The sequence below is a fragment of the Lagopus leucura genome, unplaced genomic scaffold, assembly GCF_019238085.1.
Source record: "Lagopus leucura isolate 7727_CA_CO unplaced genomic scaffold, USGS_WTPT01 Super-Scaffold_100002, whole genome shotgun sequence".
NCBI lineage: Eukaryota > Metazoa > Chordata > Aves > Galliformes > Phasianidae > Lagopus > Lagopus leucura.
Window position 1 is genome coordinate 44,748,695 of NW_024962263.1, and position 24,796 is coordinate 44,773,490.

The 24,796-nt window shown below is 38.6% G+C and overlaps 1 protein-coding gene and 1 long non-coding RNA gene across 2 annotated transcripts in view; both read left to right on the forward strand.

The window, feature by feature from the left end:
- Positions 1-16,865, forward strand: part of YES1 (YES proto-oncogene 1, Src family tyrosine kinase) — a 53,132-nt gene extending 36,267 nt beyond the window's left edge. Inside the window, exons 3-12 of the mRNA XM_042869602.1 lie at positions 4,077-4,176; positions 5,095-5,193; positions 8,116-8,219; positions 8,587-8,736; positions 8,998-9,153; positions 9,428-9,607; positions 11,334-11,410; positions 11,753-11,906; positions 12,436-12,567; positions 13,364-16,865. Coding sequence (XP_042725536.1) covers positions 4,077-4,176; positions 5,095-5,193; positions 8,116-8,219; positions 8,587-8,736; positions 8,998-9,153; positions 9,428-9,607; positions 11,334-11,410; positions 11,753-11,906; positions 12,436-12,567; positions 13,364-13,572 — 1,361 coding nt within the window. The 3' untranslated portion in view covers positions 13,573-16,865. The remainder of the gene's footprint in view (positions 1-4,076; positions 4,177-5,094; positions 5,194-8,115; positions 8,220-8,586; positions 8,737-8,997; positions 9,154-9,427; positions 9,608-11,333; positions 11,411-11,752; positions 11,907-12,435; positions 12,568-13,363) is intronic.
- A 4,976-nt stretch (positions 16,866-21,841) lies between these two features.
- On the forward strand, positions 21,842-24,734 carry LOC122179094. Its single transcript, XR_006178533.1, has 3 exons — positions 21,842-21,958; positions 22,399-22,844; positions 23,259-24,734. It is a non-coding gene; the product is annotated as an uncharacterized LOC122179094 (long non-coding RNA).
- The last annotated feature ends 62 nt before the right edge of the window (positions 24,735-24,796 follow it).

Consider the following 24,796-nt stretch of genomic DNA (forward strand, 5'->3'; position numbering starts at 1 on the left):
TTTATTAGGTGTGAGTTATTTGCATTAAGGCAGTGTGGAATCTGTTCAATTACAAAGACAATCAGGATATTCAGCATGTGCTGTATACTTTAATATATGAACAGGATGTGTTAAATAATAGAGCAGAATTCTATCTGTTGATGGTCATATTAAAAGCTAAGTTGAAAAAAGTAGATTTACAAGATGCAGAGAAAGTCTTGGCTGATGTGTAGACTCTGAAGATACAGCATTTTAAAGCAATATACATATTTGATGTCATAAATGTGCCTTTCTATAATTGCCTTAAAACATTAAAAAAAAAAAAATCAAAGATTGTTGTTGTGCACATGGCTGATCCCAGCAGTTCACTTAGTTTTGCTGGATCTTTTTGAGAGGAAACTGATTTTCTTTTATTTGGGAGGTTCAGAAGAGAGAACAGAAGCCTTGTACAGACACTTCACAAGATATGGCAAATAATTCTGTTATCAGTCTCCTTCTAGTTTTCCCACAAAACTCTAGTGTTAGCACAGTTACACTGTTTAAATGTTTACTTCACTACAATGGCATTTAAAAGCTTTTCAACACAACAAATTTGAGGTCTATAAAAATCTGCTGTGGCCTTGACACTGAGAAATTCAGGAAAACAAACTGTCACGTACTGATTACCTCATGCTCCCTTTTTGGAAATTCAGTAAAAAACAAATAGTGAAAATGAGTGTCTACCCCATCTCAAATTTGTAACCCCATCTGAAACCCAATATTGGATGAACACATGCAAAAGTGAAGTGATGGCAGCCTTTCTTTTTACTCACTAGCTCTACCAAGTAAAGTTTCGTGAGCTTACAGAAATCTTCATCTCATCTAAGAAACCTCTGTGTATTGCCTCTTGTAAGATTGGGTTCTTTGTTCACGTGGGAATCACCTGCAGTACATTCAGGCCCTCATGGGTATTACCAGACACCAGGAATGCAGCCCCCAGCTACTGTAAATCCTTTTCTGCCAAGATCAGAAGGGCTGATCGCTTGCCGGTCTCTGTTCATCCTAGCCATTAAGAATATTGTATCTTGGCTCAGACTCAATAAGAGAGATTTATCGTGGAAAGATAGGTCTTGAACATCGTAGGTGTGGATTTGGGCAGGCTGACTTGCCCCCATCATTTTATGGTCAGGTAAAAAGATACTGCTCATATAATTATTCCTCCTTGCTTTGTAAGACCAGAAAGCCATTCGTCCTCAAACACACACATTTTTCTCTTTAAATAAAAATGTACCAACAGTTGTTCAATAAATCCACTTCTCATTTTCAGATCAATGAGGGTTGCTTGGTTTTTTTTGAACGGATTAAATGACAAACTTCATCTGGCTGTAAGCTTTCAGTGTTTGTCACAAGTAAACACTGAGTCAGTATCTGAGGCCCTTTGTTTTGCGAGACAAAATAAAAGAGATGGGCTTGTCAGCGATGTCTTACAAAAGGTTGTCATCTTAGCTCCTAGTAAGGATGAAAAAGAGTTGGGCCACCTTTAATCCTCTGGAGCAGAACTGGAAAAGAAATCCGAGTGAAATTCACTCTGCTCCTGTACTGTACGTTCTTTTGTCATCAGACATTACAAATTCAGAGAATGGTAAGACACTTCACAAAATATGTGAGAACAGAAAGTTTGACTTATTTGAAGCTGTGTTTTCACTATTGCTCTCTAGTCCTCATACACAACAGCAAAGGAAAGCTCTCTCCAAAGCTGGTCCTTGATTAAAGAATGAAAATTCTGCCCTAATGAGAGGATCCCCTTCAAGGAGTAGTGTTTTGACCCCAGGTAGTTTTAACAACTAGATTGGTGATTCACACACACAAAAAAAAAAACATGCACAGAAGACTTCAAAAATGACTTGAGTTGTATCTCCTTGTTTAAAATATTCTATGCTGATGCTGTTCACCTAAAGCATTTTATTATTCTGTGCTACAGAATAAATAACACTTCTGCATGAGAATGATTTGTATGGTACCTGAAGTGTTGAATGCAAAACTTTGGAAGTATTGTATACTAGCTTTAGAAATTATTTCTTTAAAAATAGTAAACACTTATAATTAATGATAATTTTCTTATCTCATGACTTGCATCTGAATGCTTTGTTTCATTACTCTGATTAGTGCTATACTTCCAGTAGAAATGGATATTTCTTGTTTCTATATTAATATCTTTCCAAATACTGTGCAGTTTGTTTTGAAGGTTTTGGAGTCTCCCAGCAGTTTGATAAAGATCTATAAGCTTTTGTAATGTTGTGACTTGAGAGTACCGATCTGCAGAAGAATTCTCAGGGGATGTTTTATTTCTTTAACATTCAGTTTCTGACTGTGTGAAAATGATACATATTGCCACAATTTTCTTTCACCGAGTAACAGTTTGTCATCAAAATAATGCAGTAGTACAATAATGTGGGAAATAATTGGAAGAACTCTTGATTTTCAACTTAAGTACTCTTAACTTCTGGGAGATGTTTTAACTAATTTTCAGTTTGTAAATCATACTTCAGTATAGATTATTATTATATATATTATATATATTATATATATTATTTTTTGTTGTTGTTTTGATTTTCTAGAAGAACTGTAGATTCATTGCCATTTATGGCCTACTGATACAGTGTGAGCACAGGAATCTATATCAAAGAAAAATATTTAAATGAAAGCATCCATTGTACAATAATACTAGGTATAGACAGTACTCATCATGTATTGTATTCCTCCTTTCTGATCATCCTCGCATTAGCTGTATTGTCTAAGGTTAGACACAGCATGTTCCTGTGTGTCCTGCTACATACATATGTGTGTTAGAAATGTAATGTTACACTTAAATTCATTATTTTATTACTTGAATTATCATTAGACTTTCTAAATGCCCACTACACTGTAAAATAGCATTTTTGCTTCCTTTAGCCCAAGTTTATTAAGTAATCAGCTCTTTCAAGCACAGAAAATGTTTCTACAGTAAATGAAGGAGCCTGCCTGCTCATACAGACTTGTCTTGTCCTTGGGTCACACTCAGTGCCCTGAGCCTGAAGTGGGGTAGGGGAAGCAAATTCCTTACAGTTGATGGAGTGCAGCTGCTTGTCCTGTGAAATACAAGAGCTGTTCTGAAAGCAGTGTCTCCTATTTTATGATGCTGACCAACATCATCAGAAGTGGATGTTGGTAGTATGGCAGTAGAGGTTGAATCTTCCCACCACCATTCCATTAGATGTTTTTGCTGCGTGCAGATGGCAGCAGAGGGGCAGTCTGACAGAATGGGGTCTGACATGGAAGTGTGTACGAAGCAAAGGTGTGGGATTGAATTCCTCTGTGTAAAAGAAAAAAAAAAGGTACCTGCTGACATTCATCAACACTTGCTTAGCATTTATGGAGACCAGCCAGTGAATGTGAGCACAGTGAGGCTGTGGATGGTGCATTTTAAGCAGTGACAACAGCAAAATGAAAGACAAGCCATGTTCGGGACGGCCATGCAGATTTTTATGAGAATGGCATGCAGGCTTTTGTTTTTCACTGGTATGAACACACAGCTAATGGTGGCAACTCTTGAAAATAGTTTTGTAGCTGAGAATTTGCTCAAACAAATAATGTTATTGTGCTCTTTGCATCTGTTGTCATTTCCATGAAAATAAATAGCAGACATTGCTTTCAGAACAACCTATAGAACTTAATCATTGTTTTATGGAAGAATGCACTGACTGATCTTATTCAGCAAATGTAGGCTTTAGTGATTTCTTCATTGAATTTCTTAAGAAGATTAGTTTTTCTTTCTGATGTCAATGTGTTCTGCAAATGTCTCTCTGTAAGTGCTCTAATCATTAATGTACTTCTAATGATATATCTAAATACTTTCTTTGCTGTGGAAATAATATACTTTTTAGCACTTTTTGCTTATAGACTTTCCTTAATTTTAAGGAATGAGCTGATTATTGATCACAGCTGCCAGAATGAGATGGAACCCGAAGCCTTCAGTTGCTTCTGAATTAAAATTGACGAGTTGTTTTCACAGAGAAGTCCTTAATTCAAGTTCTGCAGCATTAATGCTATATCTTTTTGTTTTTATTTTCTTTTTCAAGGTGGTGTTACTGTATTTGTGGCCTTATATGATTATGAAGCTAGAACTACAGATGACCTTTCATTTAAGAAAGGTGAACGGTTCCAGATAATAAACAACACGTAAGTGTTCTCGTTCACAAACTTCTCTAGGGTGTTGTTGGGAATAAATAGATCCTCGGCACTTCTTGAAATTTAAGTGTCATGTTTCAGTAAAGAGTGATTGGAATTTTTTTCTTAAATGAGAGACTCAACACAGATGGGGGCTGAAATAGTGATACTGGTTAGATGATGCTTTTGGGCTGAGGTCATGTTTGGGGGCAGATGTCAAGATGTAGTGGCTGGGGAATCCCAAAGCTGCATCCTTTCATTCCCTTCTACATTGAAGCACAGCAGAGTGGGAAAAGCATAGTCTATCAGGCGGCTCTGTGTGTTATGGGCTTCCACATCCATCAGGGATGCATGTTTGATTTTCTTGTTTAATTGCAGTGCTATTCTGATCTTATAGCCTGATTTATAGAAGCCTGGAAAAGAGGAAAGTGTTTATTCACCTTGAAGACTTCTTAGCACAGCCAAAAGCTGATGTAAATACTCTAATACGTAGATGGAGCAGTTTTCACTCACCCAGTTCTCTAATTTTATTAGCTCACTTCCTGCTTTGTGTGTTGCTTACTGTCAGCATACAGGCAAAATGGTAGGACTGAGGCAGATTAAGACTAAAGAACTGGAAAATCTGTTATACGTCTCTGCCATAAAATATTTTGTTGCAAGTTTGCATTTTATATATATATATAAATATTATATATTTATTTATTTATTTATCTTACATTAAACATCAAAAAAAAAAAACCTTTAAAATAAAAATTCCTGTAAAAGGCAAGGCACTCACATTGTTTATAGTGAAAAGAAAAATACATTCAGCTGCAGCACAAATTATAATCGTTGCCTTCTCAATTAAAATACGACATGTGAAGATGCTTCAGCAGTTCAGGACTGATGTATTGTTCATGTGTGGAAAATGTAACTGATCTTACATTGCAGGGAAGGTGACTGGTGGGAAGCAAGATCCATTGCTACAGGAAAAACAGGCTACATCCCAAGCAATTATGTAGCTCCTGCAGACTCCATTCAAGCGGAAGAGTAAGACATTGCATCCTGTCAATCTGTTCTTATTATCCATTCTGCATTTAGTGCCCTGTAATAACATTCACTTCAGTTACTGTATGCAGCACTTAAAGGTGTAGTGGGATTATGCCACTAATTAAAGGATAGGAAGGCTGTGTGGGTGTTGTCAAAGGTATAATTGTTAGTGGATGTGAGGTAGATGCTTCTGCGAATGTTTTATGCTTGCTTGCAACGTGTAGCTAAAGGAGAAAGGATGGAACAGTGCAGTAATGAAGATGAGAACTGGGAGACGTGTTCTATATTTCATTAAGAGCAAAAATGGGTGATCTTTTAATTAAGAGTTCGCACATCCTCAACTCTAGGCTTTTATCTGTATTTTTGTTTGTTAAAACCTAACTCAAAATCAGCTGTATCTCTGGTAGTGCCCAATGTCACATTATAGAAGTAACATTCGTATTGACAGCTATTGCTAATCTATTCATCTATAAAGGCTTCCTATTGACAAAATGGTTAGGGACGTCAAGAACAATCATAAGTTGGGAAAATTGCATTAATTTGGGTACCAATAAATCCCGCATTTATTTAAAAACAAAAACCCCCAAGAGCTTACAGAATTGAAGTTATTTTAAGAATAATGAGTTGGAGTATAACTTCCAGATGATACTTGCTTCAAGGGAATAATTGTGTTTATTGTACTGCTAATGTGAAGCTCTGCAGCTCTTGATGTGATACACAGACATGGTTCTGCCAATAAGCAATTCCCTGATACGTTATCTGGGCACTTCTGTGTTTCCTACTGCACTTCTGGGAAAACTGCCCAATTTCCAGGATATTTCCTGAATTTCAAGCTGAGAACATTGCATGTTGTTGCTGCTCTCACCTGGCCCTTTGTCATTTAAAAATGATTGTGTCAAAGGCTTGCTGTTATTTATTATATACAATGCAGGCCCTTGCATTTCAGCTGTTTTTATAATTGAAGTTTATATATATATATATCTATATATACATAAAATTATTGTTATTATCGTCTTAAACTATGCAATAAAAATTTATCATCATTCTGGCTACAGTGGTGTTAAAATGGAAATGGTGGCCCTTTGCAAAGTAAGAATGCAGTGCTTCTGCACAGAGTATTGCTGCTAAGGAGAGATGCAGTGGTTGGTGTTTGTCATAGGTTTATGTCATGGATGGAAGTGAGAGTGAGGGGCAAAAAGCAAGGAAGCTTTTTTAAGCTGACGTTATTTTAAAGAACCAATGCTAATTTTATTTAGTATTGCCTCGCTATCTGAAATATAGTTCATTTGCTTTAGAACTCATTTGGTAGCCCTTAGCTTTGACTGTATTTATAGATTTTGTTGTAATTACAGCTGGAGTTGCAAATAAAAAAAGCAGTATACAGCTTTAAGTTACTAGGATTTTCTTTAAGTGGTCTTTCCTAAGCCTGGAGATGTTTATATTGCAAATTATATACTGCTTGAGATAGGATCCATATTATCCTTATGGTTTTTGAATGCTGCTATAGTATAAATGTTAAAAGCTCATAAAAGAACAAGTTAATCCTGCTATTATTTTATTTTATATAATAACACTTTACAATATAATTTGTAAATTGACATAGTGTTGAGAAGAGGCATTTTCATGTGAAGTAATTACTGGGGTTCAGGTTTGCTTTAGTAAGACTAAATGTTACGTCCAAGTTGTCTCAGGTGTGTGTATACTTTCATGACCAATTCTAAATTTGCAGGTCAACTTCAGCAGTCAAACTGAAAACACAAATGTAAAAATAAGTTTAAAATCTCTAAGTGATCACAGAGGCCATTCTGATTGCATGTCAGCAAAATGATCCCTTCTTACCTACATTTTTGCCAACTTTCCAACGTTTACAATGCTGGATCTGCTTGATGCTACAACAGTCCCAAATTAAAATGTTGGAAATTTACACTTTACACCATTCTATGACTTGAAAGACATGCAATCAAAATATATTTAGAAAATGTGTTATTACAAAGTCTGGACGTTAAAATGATTTATGCTGCCTGTTGGTCAGCTCTTCAGGGGTGTAGGAGAAATCCCTTTTCTGAAAGAACTTAGGCAAGAAAAACAGCAGGTGTGTTAAAACATCCATGTATTTTTCAATATTAGAATGATGCAACAAAGATGGAGAAAAGTACGTTCACTACCATAGGAGTGTTTCTACATGAATGTCAGAAAAAAGTGCTCCCTCTACTGAAGGATGAGGCACAGCTGAAGTTAGAACAGGAGGATCCAACTGGAAGTAAGAAAAAGCCTTTCACCTTGAGGATGGGCAGCCTAGCAGAGTCACAGGGCCTGGACATTGTGCAGGATCCATCCTTGAGGGTTTTTAAGCGGACTGGATGACACCCAACATCCAGGTCTGATCTCACAGCTGCCCTGCCTGTAGTGAGAGGCTGGACAAGAGACCCCCCCAGAGACTCTTCCAGTCTGAATGAACCTGTAATCGCATGATATTGCCACACACCTCCTCTATATTAAATACGTATGTTCTTCAACATATGGCTGAAATTTCTTCAAGAAAGCATTTTGGACTGCTGCATGTTATGAGAATACTACCAACAGAATTTCATTGTCATCTGATTTAGCTTGACCTATTAGTTTCTTTACCACAAGGACAGTGTTCCTTCCAGTAATAAATGCTGTTGATGCTTATTATTGAACCATACAAAATATTTGCAGACAGAAGCCTCATGAGTATTTTGCTAACAATAGAAATTAGTCATGTAGAAATAGGTCATCTTAATCTCCTGATTATATGGATGTCATTACTTTTGTTGATCTGTAACTGCTTTGTAATATTAGTAATCTAGTCAGTGCTTGAGACTTCCAGATCTTCTCTTTACATGACTATCAAAGCGTAGGCAGCTTTTATTTAGATATATTTCCTTTGACTTCTTCTAGGTGGTATTTTGGTAAAATGGGCAGGAAAGATGCAGAAAGACTACTTTTAAATCCTGGGAACCAGCGTGGTATTTTCTTAGTAAGAGAGAGCGAAACCACTAAAGGTACGTGTATCACTGTCTCTTCTTCTTCCTCTCCCACCCCTGCAAAAGTGAACAGGATGGTCATTTTTATATCTGTTACACTATATGTACACATATAAAAACACTGGGGAGAGTGTGTTGTTTGTACTCTGTGTAGGTGAGGCATTGGCACAGCTGCCCATAAGCTGTGGTGCCCCATCCCTGCAGGCACTCAAGGCCAGGTTGGATGGGGCCCTGGGCAGCTGAGCTGCTGGGGTGCAGCCCTGCCCATGGCACGGGGTGGGATTGGGTGGGCTTTAAGGTGCTTTCCAAACCAACCTATTGTATGGTTCTATGATTCTGTGCTTCTAATTTTTTTGTAAAGCAGCACATATGACTTGTTTTCTAGGTGCTTACTCCCTTTCCATACGTGACTGGGATGAGGTCAGAGGTGATAATGTGAAACACTACAAAATCAGAAAACTTGACAATGGTGGATACTATATCACAACCAGAGCACAATTTGAATCTCTACAGAAGTTGGTGAAGCACTACAGAGGTAAGCCTAAATTCTAATTTGATTTGAGATATGCATATGATGAGATACGCATATGCATATTTGAGATATCAATATATTGATTTGCATATGATGAGGAATAAAAACGTCATGTGTAGCCTGCTTTTCAAATTGACTATTCTAAACTTTTTTTAAATTTTGATTAACAGTAAATACAATAGTTCTTTTATCAACATGAGGATGTTGCTTTTGCTGTAGCATTACCGTTGTTTATCTCTGAAGCTTATATTTTCCATTTTCCAGAACATGCTGATGGACTGTGTCATAAGCTGACAACTGTTTGTCCCACAGTGAAACCACAAACACAGGGACTAGCAAAAGATGCCTGGGAAATTCCTAGAGAGTCTTTGAGGCTGGAAGTTAAGTTGGGCCAAGGATGTTTTGGTGAAGTGTGGATGGGTAAGTGCTTAATGTTATCTCTGTGAATGGTTTAATAGTATTTCCAGTAAGTAATTTTCAGAATCTTTAAATATGATCTCATAAACAATCAAAGGAAAAAAGAATGCCAATTACACATACATATATTTGAATAATGTTCATTGTAGTTCAGCGTAGTTAACGATCTAAGATTATTCTGTTACTTAACAAAACAGAAGGGGAAAAAAAGAAAAAAACTTTTAGCAGAAAATCCCTGATTTTATAGTGGGAAATAACATTTTATTTGCTTCTCTAGGAACCTGGAATGGAACCACAAAAGTAGCAATTAAGACACTTAAGCCCGGTACAATGATGCCTGAAGCTTTCCTTCAGGAGGCTCAGATCATGAAGAAATTACGACATGACAAGCTTGTTCCACTGTATGCCGTTGTTTCTGAGGAACCAATCTACATAGTCACTGAATTCATGACAAAAGGTGTGTGACAGAATGGTCTAAAGATATTACGTTCAAAAGATTATTTAAGACCACAGCAACAAATGATATGTTTAATTAATGTTAAGTTTAAGGAAGCTGAAGTATAAGTGATAATTCTGATTAAATTAAAACGAGCAACGGTTGACCTACTTGAAGCAGTTCTGATTTAGATCATGGGTGGAGACATGATTTTTTTTGCACATCTGTGTCACCCTTGCTAATCTTCCAAGTTCATGGTTGATTTTTTTTTTTCCCTTTGTTTTTAGTGAGTAGTGCCTGGTGCATTTAAATTGGGTGATATAGCTGGGAATACCATTATAACTAATATGCTTGCCTTGTAGACAGGTTGTGCTCATGACCACAGAACCAGTTGCTTGTGGTTTTCTTTCTTTGTTTATTCACTTTGGTTTTATTTTCTATAATTTTTTTTTTTTAAGGTTGGCTTTTAAAAATAGCAGAATCTAGCCTTTATATCTCCTGGATTTCAGTCCTTCATCCTTCTTCCCTTGCTCTTTTTTCCTTCCCTCTGCTCCTGATATGGAGACTTAAGAGGCTGAATATGGAAGTAAACATTATAAGCATATTAGTATTAAGAAGAAGCAGATTCTCAAATCATTTCTTCCAGTTTGTGAAAAATGTCAATTTCTCTTTACCTCAGAGAAATCTTGCTATCCTGGTAGGAAATAGGAATAATGCCAAAACCCAAGAGAGTAACTACTTGCATTCATTATTCCACTACAGATATCTTGCTTGGGTAATTTTTTTGCCATGTTTGAATGGATATATATTTTTAAAATGTTTTGTAAGCTTTAAAACAGAGAGAGAAATAGAAAATCTTTAAGGTTACTTCTGTGTTGTTATTCCTAAATAACAGTAGCCAATCTTTTTGTTGGATCTTTAGCAGCCATGCAAAATCAGTTTTAATCGTTCAGAAATCAGGTTTTGGCAAGACAGTCAAGATAAACAATTGCTTTCTAGGGACGTTATAAAAGCAGAATGAAAGAAATGGTGAAGTAGTTGCATGTTTCTTTAAACCATACATTTGAAATAGCATTGAAAGCTTCTGTTGTCAGAGATGAGATTTTAACATACTTGTGAAAATTGCTGTTTTAAAACAAGCACAAATCCTTGGAATTCATTTCTAATGTAACTAATGTAATTTTGTGGGCATCATTCTGTTGTAGAAAATGGGAGAAGGTAGCATGTTGTAAGGAATGGAAAATACTTTTGTTTTCTCCTGTACGGAAGAAGCAGCATCAAAATAATACCAGATTCAGAATCATTTATCTCGTATATAATTGGAGCTGGAATTGGAATTTAACTAAATTGGAATTTAACTACGAGGGTGGGTTTTTTTTTTCTGTTGTTTGTTTAATTATCATGGGGAAAAAAATTCAACTAGGATACCTGGAATATTAGGCAAAATCTTCAGGCAAATAGTTATCAAATGGAAGTTTGCTTTGTTAGTGTTCAGTAATCTGAATTAATAAAATGAATACCAAAATGCCTGGCTAAAACTTGCACTGAGTACCAGGGCACAGTTGACTAGGGGTATAATCACTGAGTTGTGTTCTGGAAAATGAGGGCTTTTCAAACTCAGGTATTGGAAGCTGAATGCATTAACTGTAATGTCTAGTGGAGAAAAAAAAACCCTCAAGTTTGTGTTTTCAGGTCAGGTTAATGTGTGCTCTTCTGTAGTTTTTTCACTGAATTGTGTCTTTTACAGGCAGCTTACTAGACTTCCTGAAAGAAGGAGAAGGGAAGTTCTTAAAACTCCCACAGCTGGTGGACATGGCTGCTCAGGTACTGCATAGAAGACAAGAAAACTGTGTTTTGTACTTAGAGAGAAGACTTAAAGCTGTATCAGATATCAACTAAGGTTAAATATTGAACACTCCAGCTATTGTATGCTGTTCTTTCTTACATCTTCTGTTGTAACTTGGTGATTTCTTTTCAACAAATTACAAAACTTAGAATTTAGATAAGCACCTGTCTGGCTCGCTGTTAGAGCAGCAAGTTCTTGCTATGCTCTACTTCCTGTACTTACACAGTGAGAATGGAACTAAAATAAAAGGATATAGCTTAATGCTTGGGATAAATGTGCACAGTCATGAGAAGTAACTGTAATAAAACTTTATTTTTAAGATTGCTGATGGCATGGCTTACATTGAAAGAATGAACTACATCCACAGGGATCTCCGGGCAGCTAACATTCTTGTAGGAGACAATCTTGTGTGTAAAATAGCAGACTTTGGTCTAGCAAGGTTAATAGAGGACAATGAGTACACTGCAAGGCAAGGTAAGACCGATTTATTTACTGATTAAGTAAGTCCAGTTGCCTTAAAATTATTTAGAACAATTACATTTAGCAGGTCATTAGATTGTGTATGCATGAATAAAGATTACATGTGCTTTTGCAGCTGTTTTTGGATGTCATTCTGCCTAAATGCAGGTTTTTGTGAATTTTTATTGTTTTAAGTAAATTGTCAGATTTTTCAAAAAACATTTTAAATTATTTTTTTCAGATAAAAACTTTACTATAGTTTGAAGAGAACTGCAGTTCCAGAACAGATCTCCATTGCTTTCTGACCACATTTTGAAACGTATTTACGAATCTCACAGGTCTTACCTGCTTCCAAAAATTATAGACTGCTCAAGTTTGATTTCCCATTTGAAATACTAAAATACTTAACCACCTTGAATTTGGCCAACAAAGAAAACTGTAAAAAATACTTTGAGTGCACTCTCTTATTTAAAATATTTTAAAGTGTAAGCAAATCACCCGTGAAGAAGGGGAAGTCAGATATCTGTCTTTTTAATGTTTGCAGGAGCTAAATTTCCAATTAAATGGACTGCTCCAGAAGCAGCATTGTATGGTCGGTTTACAATCAAGTCAGATGTGTGGTCATTTGGAATTTTACTGACCGAGCTGGTAACAAAGGGGAGAGTACCATATCCAGGTAAGAGGAAATTTTTTCTTCTCTTTGTGGTATTCTGTGCTTCTGAAATTACCTTTTGTACTTTTCTTACTTCCATCCAGAGCCCACAGTAGATTAGCGGAGATAAAAACCTAGTCACACTTCACTGCTTCCTTTGTTCTCAAAGTACTTGTTTGATTTACAGATTAACTGTTACAATGATTTTTAAAGTATTTTAAAATTATAGCATTTGTGAATATGACTGGTAGTTCTTTTAAGATTAGTGCGTGTTCTTATGTTTTCCTATCTATCTGTTCTTGAAAATCTCACTTCATACATTTTCCAGTAAGCATCCCAGAGTGAACGTACCAGACCAGTTTTTGAAACTAGAAGTATGCAACGTGATCTACTGGATATTTTGCCATGAATAGAATTATAAGGCAGTCCTGCTAGGCATATAATGCCTTTTTCTTGGCCTTGTTTCAAATTGAATAGAACCCAAGGGAGACAGAAGGTATTTGTGCTTCAGTCTTTCTTTTTGAAAGAATGGGCCCAAGACACTGGTAAATGTTCTATAATAAAACATATTAGTAACTATAAAAATGAACAAGAAACAAGGAGTAAGGAATTATCACACGGTGAAATAATTTTTAGGAAATGTATTTAAACCAAGATTTAAAAAAATTCATTCTTTATAAAGTGCTGATGTGATAGAGTCACATGCACATCATGAACAACATTGTGGTGGAGGAGGGGTAGAGGAAGACTTGGAAAAGCTTTCTGTTTATCTGTTCTTTGTTTAATGTCATTCAAAGCTAACATGCTTTCTTTTTATTAGGAATGGTGAATCGGGAAGTTCTGGAACAAGTGGAACGTGGATATAGGATGCCTTGCCCACAGGGCTGCCCAGAATCCCTCCATGAGTTAATGAAACTATGTTGGAAGAAAGACCCTGATGAGAGACCAACATTTGAATATATACAGTCTTTCCTGGAGGACTACTTTACTGCTACAGAACCACAGTACCAGCCTGGGGACAATTTATAAGCCAACAGTCTATATAACATGCACAAATCTGCCAAATGTAAAAGACTTGCAAAGAATTCCTGACGTCTGTAAGGAATCAAAGGAAAGAAAATCTTCGCTACTTTGCATGCTCTTAATGGCAAACTGGAATTTCATAATACAGTTGCACAAAACCACTTTTCAAGTATTATAATCTAATTTACCAATGACATGTCTTTATTTCCTATTTCCCAACTTATTTCAGGGTCCAAAGGAAGCTTACTGAAAATGTGAGGTAGTAAAATGAGTGTTGGTGTGAACGGTAGCAGGAAAAAAAATGTTTCATGTATTTTATTTGTCCAACATTTAATCATCTTCTGAAAGAGGGAATTGTCTGGAAGTGATCTTGAGGGAGGATGTTTTTAAAGCAGAAGAACTCTGTGGGACCAAGCAATTCCATTCCAGTTCTATAAAATTTCCTATGTCCAAAATTATGTGTCCCCCCCCACGCCCAAATATGGTACCACCATATTTGATGCATAGTCTTGATCTTTAAGCTTCCTCTTGCATGGTCTGAATTTGGGTAGGCAGGTTAAAAAGAAATTGGAATGGTGAGTGACGATCTTGATCTGAATGGTACACCTCAATAGTGAAATTAGAGAGCGTAACACACTGTGTTAATACTTGTATTAATATAACTGGAAAGTAGCATGAGAGATTTTTCTTCTTCTCTTTCTGCGTAGCTAATTAAGAATAATGAAGGTAACTAGAAAATGAGGTAATATTTTATAAAATTATGTGATAAAGTATGGTGATATTTGAACTTGAAACTATGTGATACAATCAGGGGAGGAAATCCTTTAAAAATTCTAAGTTCCTATCCTACAGTGAGCTCTTAAGTGGGAAGACTTCCTGAACAAAGCTCACCTTGAGAGCTAGGCTGGAGGTGGTAAATGGACACTTCTTAGTCCTTTTGCAGAGACAGATTTGGTACTGTTGTATGTGGCTCATGTGTTAGTAAGGGTGGGTGCCACAAACGTTAGATGTCACTAGTTCAGGGATTTGATTGCACTTTTGCTTTTCTTGACTATTAAGACACCCTAGACACAGTTGCTGTTCCCTCTTACGCCCCCAGAATTATTTAACTAAAAATAAACAAAAGAAAATGTGAAAACTTAAAAACTAAAGGGAGAAAATATATTTAATGTTGTCCAAATATAGTGACATGGAAATTTGCTGGCAGTTGGCCCAGCTCACACTACATCCAAATTTATTTTCTTTGGCTACTGACATATCAAGCAATAACATCATGTCTTTTATTCAGCAATTTGCATGACGTTTTTGAATTTCTGATTGAGCTTATATACTTTAATTTTGAAACACTAAACTCTTACACAGCTGTCAGGTTTGAATTCATATTAGCATTGTAAAGCTATCCAACAAATGATTTTCAGAAAAGCTGATGATATAGTTCTGGTACTAAACCTATCATTTTTCATGAGTTTATACTCAGTTGAATCCAGCTACCAAACAGATCTTTGTAAGAACAGTGCCATCATTTTCCATTTTCTGTCATCATCACTCATCACCTATACATCTGTGGTTATCAAATTTTAAAAGGGCTTTATGTAAGAAAAACAAAACAAAGAAACAAAAAACCCACAAAAAACAACAAAAATTAAAAAAAAAAAATATATGATGGAATTTTAATTTTTCTAAGTATTTTAAAATAAGTAACACAATCATGTGAGTTTATGTATTAATACAGCTATAACAAAAAATGCCAAAAATGACATTGGCATTGTTTGGATTTTAATTACAGAATGGAACAGTTCATTGTAATAACACTTGTATAGTAAAGGAATAAAACACTAACTTAATGAACGTGTTCATTGTAAATGGTTGTGTATTATAAGACTTCTCCAAAAGAGTTTGTATGTTTATGAAAATTTATTTGTTTCACCAGAAGATCTTGATGATGTGGTTCTTACCCTAACAGAATTTAAAATTCACATTCACACTTTTTATATAAATAGTAATAAGTTTAATTATGTAACTAAGTATTTTTATAAAGTATGGCATTGTTGAACTGTTTTGCAGAATTGGTTCAAAATAAATTTCTCCTTGATTGCATCTGCTTATTTGGGAGGGGAAGAGACACAGGGGGGAACGAAAGCAGAGTGGTCTTCATATTGAGGGGAAAAGGAGTGGAATAAAAGGGGAGACTGAACTTAGAAGCTGTAGCTGTCTTGTTGACTTTGGGATGTATTTTTATCCACTGTAAAGTGTTCCAGTGTACTTTAAAGATGCTGACTTCGTGATGTGTTATAAACTATTGGTGTCAAAGGGGAGATATTTTCCAGAGCAGTTCAGAAGTCCTTGGCAGGAATTGGCTAGAATAATTTTGTCTAGACTTATTTTGAGCCTCTTTTAACAGCTGGATGGACAGACAAGCTTGGGGTTCTCAGTAGAGAACTTCCAAAGTGGGCTCCCAACTGGCAGCTGGGCTGCCTTCCCTTCCTCTTTTATCTGCTGTTGGCAGCCTCTGGTGGCTTCTGCACAATTCTTTCAGGGAATTTTCTAAATCTGTTCTTGTGGTAGCTGGTGTTTTATCTCAACTTCATTGAATGTTACCTGTCTTAAAGGCCAGTACAACTCGGATCGCAGATCCTGAAGTTCATGAGCAGTGCCACTATAGATGAGGCAGCTGTGTTGTCGGCGGCTGGTTTTGTTTCAGTAACGACTCGTAACAGAGCACTAAGAACATTTTTACAGATTCTATGACCCGCAACATGTACTGTACTTTAAGTATGTCCTGTAATGTAATTGATGTTTTCTATTTTTAATGGTAACAATCGTGTAATTTCTGGTAATCTCCCTGTTGTCCATCCCACCGTTACCACGTCTGCTCTTTGTGAGAGGCCTGCAGGTTGTTTCTGTCATTCATTCTTTCAAACTGTAGTGTTGTCAGAATATTTTCATATTTTTGAGTAAACTTCCAAACATAAAAACGTCTATGATTCTACTGTTTAGATAAAATGAAAAGAACCTGACATGTTCTTATCCTTCCCACTGAATTGTCATCTCGCTGGGGCTGTGACTATCTCTTACCACTGATCATTAACCTGAGAAAAAGGACCTTAAAACAAAGAAAGTCTCCTGGAGCCTCCCAGGCAGAATGCTGCCTTACCCACAGCCATCTAAGAATGCTCTCTGTTCTGAAGTGCACTATCTACACCATACTGAGAAACCTGAAACGTGGAAAGTGAATACAAACTAAACGTAATGAGTCCCCACTCTTGTTATTTGTGTTTATCTGTTTAATCCAATAAAATCCTTGGGTTTTATTTATTTCATTATTTTCATTTTCCTTTTGGGAAGATGCTGCAGGTGTTTGTGACAGCTTCCCACCCCCCCCAGCACACAAGACTGCTGTGGAACCACACAGCTGTGTTGGGTTGAAACCCCAAGAGCGCTCTCTTCTTAAACAGAGTATTCTCTTGCAAGCAGTGGCTCAAATTGTCATGCAGGCAGGTCTGGATGGATATCTGTCTGCCTAGCTTTTGTATTGTGCAGTAGATATAAGAGTGAATGTCTAAAAGAGCAGGAATGAGAGTTGCCTTGTAGGCCTCGTGGCAGCTGTGCAGAGCAAGTCAGAGAGCAGAGGTATGACACTACAGGTGTCATCTCTTCTCCTCCTGATGCTTTGGAAAGGATTAGAACTGCCACACAAGGCACTGAAGAGCTGCTTCTCCCCTGCGCGGTGGAAATGGAGAAAAGCTAACACCAAGTGTTTCTGTCTTCTGTGGTGGTTGTGTCTGCTCAGCTCACTGTGCCTGCTTCCTTGCAGCTCTTGGTGTTGGTTAGGGAGTCCCTGTATAAAAAGAGCAGCATTTTCCAGAATAAGCCTGAAGCATTTCGTAGGAAAAAATGGTGCAGAGAGGTGCTGGTGTCTGAATCCTGAGTTGACAGGGCTGCTTGCTGCTGGAGTTTGGCCTGAGCGATTGCACTTTGGCTTAACTTGGTGTCTCTTTCCCTGTGTATGTATAAGTTGTCTAGATTAGGTTTCCTTCCTCTCCATTTGGTGCACAGTGCCCAGGAATCTACTGGAGTTCATTCTGGCATTCCCCATAGGTCCTTTAGTGAATCCACTCTGAACAAATTTCCCATGTCAGTTTTGAATACAAGTATTTGCTGCTTGTGCACAGCATGTTGGTTAATTTTAACATTCTCTTTTAAGTCAGATTTTTAAAAAATTGTAATAACCACTTTATTGAGGAGATCAAAGTATTCCCAGCACTGCATACTTTTGCAAAACACATCTCCTTCAAGTATTTTGTTTTAGTACAGAGAAATTGGCCCTTGTGTTGCTTTCAATTTGTGCTTCCTAATGGAGAGAAGCCAGTTACCCCATTAAACTCAGTGGGGCCCGAAGAGCAGGCTGCAGGTTTAAAAGGGAAACCTGAGTGCAGCATTCCTGGTGAATCAGTCATGCACCAGCACTGCAGCAAGCTGCTGTGAAAGCATTCCTTCTTCATCAAAATCCCCTCTCTGTGGAAGCCCTTCGCCCCTGCGCTTTGTGCTCTGCTGCCCAGCCTCCAAGTCTCTTGCAGTTACTGGTAAGTACATGCTGATGGATGGACCCCTGAAAATCCATCCTGTGCTTGCTCACAACTTGTTTTTTCCTGAACTTCAGCAGGGGCTGCACTCACCCTTTGCTTGGTGTCCCCACACTCATTCACGTTTTGACAGTCATCCAGTGCCTCGGTGGCTGTTGATGCTTATCGGCTTTGGTGTTCGGAAGCACTGAGGAATGATTCAAACTGGCTTGTGTCCAGCGTGGGCATTCTTTCCCTTAAGCTAAAGGACTCCAAGAGCAATAGAAATGGTTTACAGCATTTATATTTGTTGCTATTTGTTAAGGTCCCTACCTTAAATCTGTATATTTCACCTTGCTGTATTTATCAATGGACTGATGGATTGCCATTTGCAAAGGAGAGTTGTTTTTTTTCATTTGATACCAAAGTTCATTAGCTACACTGAGTTTAAGATTATAGTAATTAGACCACTAATAGGCTAAGTATAATCTGTGTGCTGCTGTTGTCAGAATAGCACCAGCCATTTAAGTATAATCAGAGTTGAATGGGTTTTCTAAATACTGAGTGTTCTTGCTTATGTAAGCATCAACTTTGTTTATACAGAACTCTTCCTCCAGGCAGTTGTTCATTCCCTGCCCTGTTTGCAGCTGCACTTCTGAAGCAGAAGTGGGTGCCCCAGACCATGGAAATGAGCAATTCCTCCTTTGCTGCTCAGTCTGGTGTTTCACTGTCACTGCTGCATATGTCAAAAACCTCCAAGCCATCAGATGTTCACCCTCAAAACTGTGACCTGGTAATAAGGCTTTTCCTCTCTTAGTTTACATCTGTAATTCTTTCTTATAGAAATATATATATACATATATGTACACTAATTAGTAATCTGCCAAGTACATACTCTATTATTTTAAGCTTCTTCAAGGATTCATCATTATTCTTAGTCACCCTCAGATGCGAGTTTGCACGTCTCTGGTTTGTTACTTTCTGCTCCAGACCCAGTGATATAAGATGCTGAATGCCCTTTGGTCTTCATGAGTGAGATGAGCTTGCTGCAGCCTGCTGAGAAAGCTACAGGACATCAGCCTCTGTAAGACAGGCTTCACTGCACCCAGGGCATGTGGGTGGGATATTCTCCTCACAATGCAAACAAAGAGGCACTGGCTGTTGATGTGACTTGCCCAGAATCACACAAAGAGCACTGAGGCTGCATCTCAAGTACTGTGCTTTGGGACCCTCACTACAAGAAAGCCCTGGAGCATGTTCAGAGAAAGGCAGCAAAGCTGTGAGGAGCAACTGAGAGAACTGGGATTGTTCAGTTTGAAGAAGAGGAGGCTAAGGGGAGACCTTATCTCTCTCTACAATGACCTGAAAGGAGGTTGTGATGAGGTGGGGGTTAGCCTCTGTTCCCAGGTGACTGCAACAGGACATGAGGAAATGACCTCAAGTTGTACCAGGGGTGGTTCAGGTTGGATATTAGGAGAAATTTCTTCTCCAAAAGAGTGGTTGGGCAGTGGCACAGGCTGCCCAGGGAGGTGGTAGAATCACTGTCTCTGGAAGTGTTCAAGAACTGTGTGGATGTGGCACTGAGGGATGTGGTCAGTGGGCATGGTGGGGAAGAGTTGATGACTGAACTAGATGATATTGGAGGTCTTTTCCAATCTTAATGATTCTATGAGTCTATGTTTGGCAGCATATCACAGGCTGATGGCTGGGACAGAAGAGCTACTCTGCCTTGGCTCCCTGCTGGATCAAGGGTAAAGGGAAAGACTAATAGCTGTGCCTCAAGTGGCGAGCCTCGCTTCATCTGTTTTAATACGTTTCTATTATGCTGTGCTTTTTTTATTTTATTCATCATCCTTAAACCAATGTGACAAACAATTGCACAAATTTCAGATATACCACTGATGTGCTAATAGAAGTCATGGAGAGCCATCTATCCTTCAAAGGTGGACCTTGGTACCCTCCCTCTTCCTTGTTCTTGAACTGTTTCATCAGTTCAGGTGGGAGCAGCTCAGTCTGAGGGACTTAGGCTGGAGAGGCAAACATAAAGATGAAATCCACAGAGCGAGAAGAAATTCTTCTTCAATGTCACTTGGTATATACGTTTGCTCTCCAACAGAAACCTTCCAAAACTGCCTGCTTGGGAAAAGGGGGTGAGCTAAAGCAGAACTGCACCTGATAAGAACCATTACTCCACAGCCCCTAGAGAATGGGAAGCGGCCGTGTGAGATAGAGCGTGGTGAATGCCAGCATTTCCTTGTGTCCCAGGAGCGCAGTCAGCCATGTAGTTCACCATGTACTGGTGACTTTTTGCTGTAAAGCTGTTTGTGGTGGATTAGCAAGGAGATTGTGCTGTTCTCTGCTGCTTCCAAGGATATTTCCGATTTGCAATTCTCTTACAGAGAAATAACGGAGGAGAAGACAGAGGGCTAATTCAGTAAAATTAATCCATTTGATCAAAATTATGGCTTTCAAGAAAAAAAAAAAAAAAAAAAAGATTAAAACACCTGTACTCTTTCAGTTTCTCCAAGGAGCAGCCTTTGGTGGGCTATTTAACACAAACGCTTCAGAAGAAGCAGAAGCTGAAGCACTGAAATCCGGCCCAGACAGCACCCTATGTTGCCTGCACTGTCCTAACAGGTGAAATGGGTCTGAATGCTTGGTCTGACAAAAGCAAGGTTTTAAACGGTGTGAGAGACACAGAAATGCTGACAGCTAGTGGTCAGTTCTCACTGCTAGCTCCTCAACACTGAGAACTTTTCCTGGACTGGGTAGAAATGTAACTTTGCAAATAGGTTTTGGGAGGTGATAACCATGTCCAATGTCATTTAACTAATTCTCCCAGTAAGGCAGAGTGTTGCAATCCTGTCTATTCCTTGGGATATACCCAGAGAATGTGAGTACTGAGAACTGGGTATCGGGTAGAAATGGAGGTCTCTTTGGTATGTGCTGATAAACTCAGTGCACTATACTCAGCTCATGCTCACTGCAGATGCAGAGGCTGAGGTTTCCTAGCCCAGCCTCCACATCACCCCATCAGCCATTTGGCCTCTACCCCAAGCAGGTTTTGCTCAGAAAGGCTAGGCCACTTGGTGCTGGTCTCAGAGCTCACCACGTCAGCTCCTCTGACTGCAGGATGGGATGGAGAATGGGCACACATCCCCTGCGGCCAGCTCTGCCGTGCTGGCAGCCACTTCAAAGATGGAGAGCTGGAAGAAAGATGGCATGCTGTGTCCTGGTCAGGGTGCAGTGAGGGCTGGCTGCTCCTTGCAGCACACTTGGGTGGCATCTGTGCAGCTTTATAAGGTTGTAAATAGCCTTCCCTTTCCCTCAAGGAAACTCCTTGCCAGCATTTGTGTTGGAGTCTCTGTCATCAGTTACACTTGAACACTTTTCACATTAAATACTTCAATGAGTTCAAAGACCAAAACTAATAAATGTAATAACTGTATCACACTATATCACTAATAGTGAAGTGTCAACAGTCAGGCTGGTACCTTTCAGAACAGCAGACTTCGAGCTCAAGTAAATGCTTTTTTACTGCAGCCATCTTCTTGCCAAGTCTTGATATTAAATCTGCAGAGCCCATGTAGGGAAACTGTTAGGTCAGGGCTTGAGCTGGTGATTGAGCACCTGGTGAAGGGGAATCCCTAAACCAGGGAAGCAAAGGCAGATTGTTAGCACCTGTGCTCTCCATGTGCCCAGAAAGGGTGGACCCATGGTGGAGGCATGCTGGGCTCATATAAGGGCAGCCACTGGAGGGGGAGTGTTTCTTAGTCCTAGGTTGCTTCTTGAGGAGTGCTGTATGACCAGAGAGTGCTTTCGCCAGTGGGGTGAGTTTGACTTTTTTTTTTTTCTGTGTATAACTATTGGCTTTGTTGCTAGTACTTTGCCTGGTATCACCAAGAACCAGCCAGACATGCTTTTGCTTCTTCGTGAGAACAGCTCAACAGTGTGATTTAACCAACTCTCAGTTCTCTATGACAACTGGAATCAAAGTGATTGTTGTGTAGCTTCCCTGCTGCCCATTTCTGATTCCAAGTCCTACCATCAGCATATTTCATCGTGCTTCTCACTGTCAGTATTCTCTGCAAGTAGATAAGGCAGTGAATTCAGGGAGAAGGTCTAGTAGGAAGGACTTGAATTTTAATATAACTCAGATTTATAAACTGAATGCTAGTCCTGAGTATTGATTTTAATTGATGGTTTCTATTATCTTTTTCTTCTTTTCACTGTAACACCTGCAAATGATGTGTTTGTTGTTTGTCCATAGGACTCCCCTGTGAATAGAAGGAATAGTATTATCAGTACTACAAACCTTGGGAAATGAATGTGAAGCCTGAACTGACAGCAACTTAGCCAAGCTCCAGGCAGGATATTCTGCAGCACGGTTAGAAATTGAAGCCTGACTCTTATCCAAGTGCAAGAGTGATTTTCTGCAGAGCAATCACTTTGGCTGTCTCAAAATCAGGATAGCTGCTCAATCACGTTCCAAGCAGCGCAGTGCTTAGCATGCTGAAGGAGGGCTGACAGCCCAGGCCTCACTGCATCTGCAGTTCTGGAATGGGAACATGGATGTTGAGTGATGGGAGGGGGTTGAACTGGCTCCTAAAGGAGCAAATCTTACAAAGATTTTGAGGAATGTGTGAGGCATTACTTGGCAGAGCTGTGTGAGCGTTTATATAATCTTCAGTGCAAAGTCAGTCTTATTTGCTTGGGGTAAGCCCCCTGTCCTTGAATGGAAGAACCATTTCCACTTCACTTTTCACTTGTGCAGTTCAGCATCCAGTAAAGGGGCACTAATTTCTGAACACTATGCCCACATGCACAGATGTATTTTTTTTTTATGTGTAACTAGCTCATTTCATCCACTTGTGTCACTTATAGCTCTCTTAATAGCTTACAAGCATAATGTGGCTCTTTCAAGGATCCGTAACATCCTTGAACGTTGTTTCATCCAAATACTCGCACTCTTTCATTTAAATTGAGTAATAAAATAACTTGGCTTCACTGAACCACACGGAAGGGATACCGTACAAATGTTTTGTTATCAGTTGCCAGCAGCTCTTTTAGCAGTTCTTGTAATGTGTTAATTTGGGAGACTTCAGACCTTGTTATTTTTTTCCCTTGCAGTGCTACAACAGAGTGATATTTTAAAGAGCTTCTACAAGCTAGAGCCTTCAGTTATCTTCAGATTGTCAGCTGCAGGCAGGGAAGAGTGAATGAAACCTTGTCTATGCCACTGATCACCAAGAAGATCCAGAATAAGGCTCTTCAAAATGCAGCAGTAGTAAGAAAATCTATTTCTCCCTACTTTCCAACTTGGCCTGTTGAGTTTCTTCAGCTGTCATGCCTGTGATTTGTAAGCATAAGCTTGTATGCAGTGCAGTAATTTTTGTTTGTTTCATGTCGTACTATAGGGCTGCACCAAAAGGCTTTTGACCTTTTGGCCTTGGGCACTTTTTCTCCAGCAGAAATTGCTGTGACAGATTTCAGGAGTTGTGTTAAAATATAAAAGAATAGGAATGTTGTTCATCTTTACCTTTTCGTCATTCCTCTCATGTTCTTCACTTAAGTAAATCCACACATTGCTCTGTTTTGTTTTCAGTTCCTATTTGCCCTCATGCTAAGAGTGCTGGTTTCCATTAATGAGTCCAGCAATTGATGACACTCGATGATATCTCAGCATCCAGAAATCCTGAAAGCATGCTGACTATACAAAACACTGCTGTAAGAACTGACTGTGAGGTGGCTATTTTTTTTCCCTTTTAAAAGGATGCGGCTATTTGGTGTTCCCAGCATGCATGTCTTGTCACTGTGGGCCAAAGGGAAGTTAAGTGTGGATTTTGATGGCTGACAAGAGAGTTTCTTCTTTTTTTGACCCCTCATCTGACTAGATAATATTCTTGCAGCTATTACAGTAAGGCCAAGAAAGGGGGAAGAAATTATGGAAGGATGCATTCAGAGAATGAATGACAAGAATGGAAAAAGAAACTTAAAGGGCCAGATTCTGAGGCAGAATGAGTAGCAGTCAACAGGGCAAATGGCAAGGACTCAGAAATGCTGTGGATGTGCAGAGCTTGTAGTGAACAGATTTTCAGTGCCACCTGGAGTAATCTTTAAATTAGCAGATGGAAAACACGAGGGGTAGGAAGCTTATTTATCAGGAATTAAGTGTAAGAACACATCCTTCTCTCAAAAGGCCTTTGGGTTCCTTTCAGGGATTCCCAAAAGATCTAGCAGTGTCCTGTGTTTTGTCTACAGTGTTCTAAATACAGCCTTCAGTCATACCAGTCCTGTTTGCCAGCACTGAACTAGCTTCACGCCCTGTAAATCCTTTGAGTACCTCATGTTTAAGTCTATGTATTCAGATTCTTTGAATATTCATTTTCTTGGCCTGAAAATATAGAAGTCTAATGCTTGTTAATTTAAAGTGTGCTTACGTTTTTATTCCCATTCAAGCCTGCTGCATAGTAAAACATTTCTACCTTACATATTTTTCATCTCTGGAGCAGCATAAACTACCTTGGACTCAAAAGTGTGTGTATCATTTCAGCAACTGCTATCGGTAGTAAACTGTCCTGATAAAGGTGATATTTCAGTTGATTCCTGCACAGAAAAGCTGTAGCTCTTCCAGATGTATACTGGTCTGTTACTGTGTTAAAGCATGC